A 6,669-nucleotide genomic window follows, 5' to 3' on the forward strand; every position below is an offset into this window, starting at 1 on the left:
GGGGAGGGGACGGGATGAGGAGGAGGGAGGGTCGAGCTAGTCTCGTTTTCTTTGAAAATACTTTGAACGTCAACAAGAAGTAACATCACCAAACATCGCTTAGAGCACCTTTAAGACTATCAGCTCCACTCAACTCTCTCTGTATTTCTCAGTATGACTATGTTCAGAAGATTGTGGCGTCTGGCGACTTTCGCGCAGAAGCTCGAGCGAAGATAGTGACCTCTTCTCAAGAGTCCATTTTGTTTTGTTTTTATCCTCTGTGTCCTCCATGGCTACTAGCAACTGCTTTGAGTAGGGGTGGTGTACGATCACGGAAGGCTTGTGGAACTACACACTACAGCTTAACTGTATTTCCTAGACACTTTTCTCTCTGCCATCAGATTGACTCGTCTGTCTGCTCCAATATCAACCATGAAGCGTTCCGACCGGTGTTCTCCACTTTCACTATGCTGCTGGTTGACATGAATCTGCCACTCAATCTCAAGGTAATGGTTCATGTTAGGATCCGGTCAGTGTAGTGGATTACTTGAAATAACTTTGATTTTGAGTTAAAGTAACCGAAGCTATGAACATTTCTTATGCCGGATTCTCTCAACTCCTCAGAGCCAGGCCCTGTTGGTGTTACCCTTCTTCACAACCCTCCCAGAGGAGCCATTGGCTGAGCTGCAGAGAGCCCTGGACGCCCTGGTGGCGGCCCACTTCCCCATGCAGTCGGATGAGTTTGCCAAGGGCTCGCTTCACCGCAACAACTACATGGACTGTATCCGAAAGGTAACATCTCTCTGGTTTAACCAGATGTTACTTGCAGTTGGTGCTTGGGCGCATGGACCAACCCTGTAGGACTTTCTGTCTTTTAGTTGCTGGATGCCTTGGAGCTTTCTCAGAGTCCACTCCTGCTCAAGCTGATGGCCGAGATTCTGTGCCGTGACAGAAAACACATCATGGAGGAGGCCTTCCAAACCTGTTTCCAAAGAATTGCTAAGCGGTTAGTAAAGTAGGGCTGCACGCTAAAAAATAAAATGATTATAGTTTGATTTTTGCTAGGATCTATACCGAACAAAGATTTTTTTCTTCAGCCTGTAGGATAGGATTTGTAGGGGCGCCCGGATACCTCAGTTGGTAGAGCGGGCGCCCATATGTAGCTGTTTACTCCTCGACGCAGCGGGCCCGTGTTCGACTCCGACCTGCGGCCCTTTGCTGCATGTCATTCTTCCTCTGTCTCTCACCTTTAATGTCTTCAGCAGTGCTGTCATTAAAGGCCCAAACATGCCCAAAAAATAATCTTAAAACAAACAAAAAAGATAGGATGTGTAGGCCGGGAGGTCTTTGCAACTACACAATACTTCATTCAGAATGGTTTGACACAGATTTTGCCTTTAACAAACATTGCGATATTACACTAGTCCATATTTGGATTCATGGATATAACAAGTTTCACTGCAGAGTCCTCATATTACATCACATTAGATCTTACAGGAGTTGTTTTGTTGCTTGTTAATGTGTGACTAGGTCGAGCGGCGAGCGGCAGATGCAGCTCCTGTGCACCGTATACGGGCTGATCCAGCGGGGCGACGTGCCCGTGAGCTCCATGCTGCAGGCCATGTCCGAGAGGGTTCTGCTGCCTCTGGCCTCTCACTGCAGCACCAAGGCCCTGTGCGACTTCTTTGTGGCAAATGTCTCAGACATAATTGTTTTGCTGCTCAGCCGCTTCACAAAGGTTTGCTGCTCAACATTGGGAAATTTAACGATGCACGCTAAACACTTTTTGTAGCTGTTGTGATTTTATTGTAGACTTTTATGGTAATGCTTAATGTTCTAAGAGACAGTTCATTTGGTATGTTTAAGATTTTAATCAAACACTTGGCAGATAGATCTTTTGTCCTCACAGCCCAAAGCTAGTGCTGTATTATTTAAAAGGCTGTTTTATCTATCAATTTCAGTCAAATGAATCTGAATTTGAGATCCAGCTGATGAAGAAGAAAGGCTGCTACAAGCTGATGGAGCTCCTGTATTCTCGTCTTCCCAAAGAAGAGGTTTACTCCAAAGAATCCCGCATTAATCGAGCCTACTGTCGTTCAGACCAAACGGAGGGGAACGAGTTGTCCAAGACCTTGATCAAGTACGACTCCCTCTTCACAATTCAAGACGTGACACAGCAGTGATGTAAAAAGTCCTACTTTTTCCATGAAGAAATTATGAATATTGATTTATTTCAATTAGGTCATGTTTTGAAGCATTCACTGAGAACATGACTGGTGAGACTCAGCTCCTGGAACTGAGGAGACACTACCACTGTGCCGCCTACAACTGTTCCATCGCCGTCATCAGCTGCAGCTTCAACGAGCCCAAATTCTACCAAGGCTTCCTCTTCAGTGAGAAACCAGAGAAGGTAACAACTGGCTTCTGTGATTATATCCAACTCACTTCATCACTGCAGTTATCTTTTATTTTGGAACCATGTACCACAATTACTGTACTTCTCTTTGTCTATTGTTGTCTAATCCATGGGAAGAGAGGAATAGAGGTGAATGGTGACTGGCTCTGGTTCCAGAAGTGATTTTTTTCCCATTCAATTGCTCTGTTGACTTTTCAGAAAATGCTTAGAGTATATAAAGAGTTTTAAGCCTGGCACCAAGCCAACCAGCTACAAGATGAAAACTGACCATAAAACATTTGATTTAACGCAACAAAAAATCAAAACTGAAGAGAAGCTCAAAGGTACAAAACTGTACATTAACGACATCAATGGTAGCAGCTTACTAGCCGTTCGCCGGTGTGTCAAACAGTTCCATGGTAACGGTGAGCTCCACCAATCAGAGACATCGCTGTTACGCCTAGGATTGTGGGTAGTGTACTTCTCCGTGACATTGCGGGACTTCTACAGGAGCATAAACCTTTGTTTTGGTCTCGTAGCTCGTGGTAAGTCTACCTTAGAGGGTATAGACATTATGGCTAATAATCAAAAATCCTTATGGAGAAAATAAATGTGATTTTTCACTACCAGACCCACACTGCTGAGCTCTATAGTGGTCTATTTTGGTGATTGGAGGACTCATGAGGCTTTGACTGATTGGGGTTTTCTTTCCTTGTCCAGAATCAGTTCATTCTGGAGAACATCATTGACATTGAAAGGACCTACAGGTTTCCAATTGAAATCGAGGTATGCTTTTTTTGTAACACATCTGTTTAACACTGTACTTTGAGTTGCAGTCATGGTTTATTCATTCATATGTTTCATCACTGTAGGTTCCACTCGAGAGAAAGAAGAAATACGTCATGATCCGAAAAGAAGTGAGCGAGGAGCATGGAGGTATTTACTGCTACAAATAGTGTTTTTAGAGAGCAGTTAAAATGTCCACCACAAACTATGCACTGTTCACGCCTAATTATTAGACAAAAAAAAACAAAAAAAAATGTCCTTCCCTTTACAATAAAATGGGATGTGACTTAGGTAATTTAGTGGACATAGAAGTCAGTGTGTCTCCAGTAATTTATTTAGCTTTCTTTTCACTTCATACTGTTTGTTCACAAGTTCTGCAACTAAAAAAATATTTTCATCATTGATTAATCTGCCCATTATTATCTCAATTAACTGATTAGACGCTCGGTCTATAAAATGTCGATCACTGTTTCCCAAAGATATTCAGTATACTGAAGAAACTAGAAAATATTCACACTTAAGAAGCTGGAATCAGAGAGGTTTTACTTTTTTTTTTAATAAAAACTATAATCGATTATGGAAACACTTGCCGATTAATTTAATAATTGACCATTAATCGATTAGTCATTGCAGCCCTATTCATGAGGTTTCTGTCTGGTTTCCACAGAAGCGCCAGTGTATCTGTCCTCGCAGTCTTACATGGCCGACAGCAGCCTGAGTGAGGAGATGAGTCAGTTTGATTTCTCCACCGGAGTCCAGAGCTTTTCCTTCAGCTCCCAAAACCCTGAAGGACGCAGGCGCACCGTCGCTAAAAGAGTGCGTTCATTCAAATAATTTTGTTTCCCTTATAAAGCTACACTGAGCTTATGCTTTTGTGTCGTATGATGGTCTAAACATCAGAGATTTGTCCACCCTGCAGAAGGGAAAAGCCTTGCTGGCAAGTAAATGCATGCATGTTTAGCTCTGTGACAGGTAAGTTGCAGTTTAATAATAAGAGGTTGGTTGGTTTGTTTGTACATCTAGGAGACGGAAGAGACAAATCCCCCCCAGGATGCAATGGTGGATCTAGAAATGGACGAGCTGAATCAGCACGAATGCATGGCGACCATGACTGCTCTTATTGGTCACATGCTGAGGAACAACATAACTCCTAAAATTGAACCGGTCAGTGGCACTGAGAAAAAGTTAACGTCTTTTTTTTGTCCTTTAGGTTTAATCTGAACAGGTTTAAGCAACGCTGGAGACAAACGCATGGCTTCACAGCCAGTATTTTGATATCACATAAATTACAGTGATTTAGTCACTTTCTATAATATATTCCAAAACTTCATTCAACGTGCTCTTTTTGTTAATGACACAGGGAAACGTGCCGAGTGAACTTCCTCCATGGATGAAGTTTCTACATGCAAAACTAGCAAATCCAGCAACACCTCTGAATATCCGACTCTTCATCTCCAAGCTGATCATCAACACAGAGGAGGTCAATTGATTCCGTTACTGTCTATGAGGACACTACATCTATACCTCATTCTCTGCTCCTCTTGTGTTCAGTATTTGTTCTGGGATTTAATCTTTGCCGTTGGATATTTTCAGGTTTTTCGACCGTATGCCAAGCACTGGCTGGGCCCGCTCATGCAAGTCATTGTTTCTGGAAACAACGGAGGAGAGGGGATCCATTTTATGGTGGTGGATATCGTCGTCATAGTGCTCTCTTGGACAAGCCTGGCCAGCCCTAAGGTAGTCTCGCTTTGCCAGACCTTCCCTTCACAGCGCTGCAGGTCTGACTAGTCCACCCAGCATTCCAGGATGGGAGAAAAACCTGTTCTGGTTTATTAGCATTTCTTTAAACCAATCTCGAGCATCTTGGGCGGGGCTAAGCACCGGACACCGCCACTGCAAAATAAAAGTGTATGTTCAAAAAAGTAGTTTTAGTGGTCAACAGAAAACTCCAATTAGACAGATAGTCTAGCTAGCTGTCTGGATCTACCCTGCAGAGATCTGAGGACCAGGTAACCATAGTCCTCAGATTGGACAGATAGTCTAGCTAGCTGTCTAGATTTACCGTGCAGAGACCTGAGGACCAGGTAACCATAGTCCTCAGATTGGACAGATAGTCTAGCTAGCTGTCTGGATTTACCCTGCAGAGACCTGAGGACCAGGTAACCATAGTCCTCAGATTGGACAGATAGTCTAGCTAGTGGTCTGGATTTACCCTGCAGAGATCTGAGGACCAGGCAACCATAGTCCTCAGATTGGACAGATAGTCTAGCTAGCTGTCTGGATCTACCCTGAAGAGATCTGTGGACCAGGTAACCATAGTCCTCAGATTGGACAGATAGTCTAGCTAGCTGTCTGGATCTACCCTGAAGAGATCTGTGGACCAGGTAACCATAGTCCTCAGATTGGACAGATAGTCTAGCTAGCTGTCTGGATTTACCCTGCAGAGATCTGAGGACCAGGTAACCATAGTCCTCAGAAATCCACCAAAGTTTAAAGCTCCCACTCAAAGAAAGCAGAAGGAAATGGACATTGGCAAAAAGACATGCATCCGGTGGAATTTCGTGGATATAGACTAACCCTAAGGTTGCTAATATTAACGATACAACTTAATTGTGAAATTGACACTGAAATTAATTTTGTGTTCCAGAGCAGCTGCGCTCGAAAAGAAGAAATAAAAAGAAAAACACACACAGATTAGACAGTAATTACACATAAAGTACAAGGATGAAGACATAACAACAGCCATGACAAAGACACATGATATCCCCAGGTCCAGATCTTCATTGGCAGCACACTGATTTAGGATCAGCCACAGGATAGACCGATGTATAAAAGAGTTCTTAAGCTAAAATTAACAAATGTAGATGAACCCGTTTTTGTCATCATCTATGGATATTTCAGAGTTTTAATTTAAACTTTTCTTTTAGCTATTGTTGCATTTTAGTACCCTATAAAATAACTGTTATTAACAGAATAATTTGGTCCCAGGATAACCCCAGAGATGAAGTGCTTGCCAACCGGCTGTTAGAGTTCCTGATGAAGCATTGCTTCCACTCTAAGAAGGCTGTTTTCCGCCACAACCTGGAGATCATTCGCACCCTGGTGGAGTGCTGGAAAGACTGCCTGCATGTGCCTTACAGGTATGCTTCCACACTCTCACTCAACAATTGATAAGCATCTGACACAAGCCTGTAGCTCAGTGGAAGTGGCCAGTCCAGGACAGAGACGCTTGATACCATGATAAGGATTCTCTGGTCTAGCCTTAGGGACGTCCCCTCCATCTAGTCAGAGAAATATAGATTCAAAATGCCAAACATCTTTCTTTTTTATTTCAGATCTGTTTTAACCCTTGTGTTGTCATCCTGTCAACGATCAAAAAAAAGTTATTGCTTTTCCTGACATTTTTCTCCACTTTTTCAGTGTTGTGGGTGCTTTTTTTGGATGTTTTTTCCATAGTTATTTGATATTTCTAATATTGACATTTTCAGCTTATTTTGAAGGCCCATTTT

At 42.8% G+C, this 6,669-nt stretch overlaps 1 protein-coding gene across 2 annotated transcripts in view; it reads left to right on the top strand.

Moving 5' to 3' along the window:
• Window positions 1-6,669, top strand: part of prkdc (protein kinase, DNA-activated, catalytic subunit) — a 66,028-nt gene that overhangs the window by 28,820 nt on the left and 30,539 nt on the right. For both annotated transcript variants that reach the window (XM_032510777.1, XM_032510778.1), the window contains exons 38-50: window positions 381-485; window positions 604-771; window positions 858-985; window positions 1,510-1,717; window positions 1,941-2,119; window positions 2,221-2,389; window positions 3,095-3,160; window positions 3,247-3,310; window positions 3,828-3,976; window positions 4,184-4,324; window positions 4,521-4,640; window positions 4,754-4,897; window positions 6,149-6,300. In XM_032510777.1, the coding sequence (XP_032366668.1) occupies window positions 381-485; window positions 604-771; window positions 858-985; window positions 1,510-1,717; window positions 1,941-2,119; window positions 2,221-2,389; window positions 3,095-3,160; window positions 3,247-3,310; window positions 3,828-3,976; window positions 4,184-4,324; window positions 4,521-4,640; window positions 4,754-4,897; window positions 6,149-6,300 (1,793 nt within the window). The remainder of the gene's footprint in view (window positions 1-380; window positions 486-603; window positions 772-857; window positions 986-1,509; window positions 1,718-1,940; window positions 2,120-2,220; window positions 2,390-3,094; window positions 3,161-3,246; window positions 3,311-3,827; window positions 3,977-4,183; window positions 4,325-4,520; window positions 4,641-4,753; window positions 4,898-6,148; window positions 6,301-6,669) is intronic.

Source organism: Etheostoma spectabile, unplaced genomic scaffold, assembly GCF_008692095.1.
Source record: "Etheostoma spectabile isolate EspeVRDwgs_2016 unplaced genomic scaffold, UIUC_Espe_1.0 scaffold272, whole genome shotgun sequence".
NCBI lineage: Eukaryota > Metazoa > Chordata > Actinopteri > Perciformes > Percidae > Etheostoma > Etheostoma spectabile.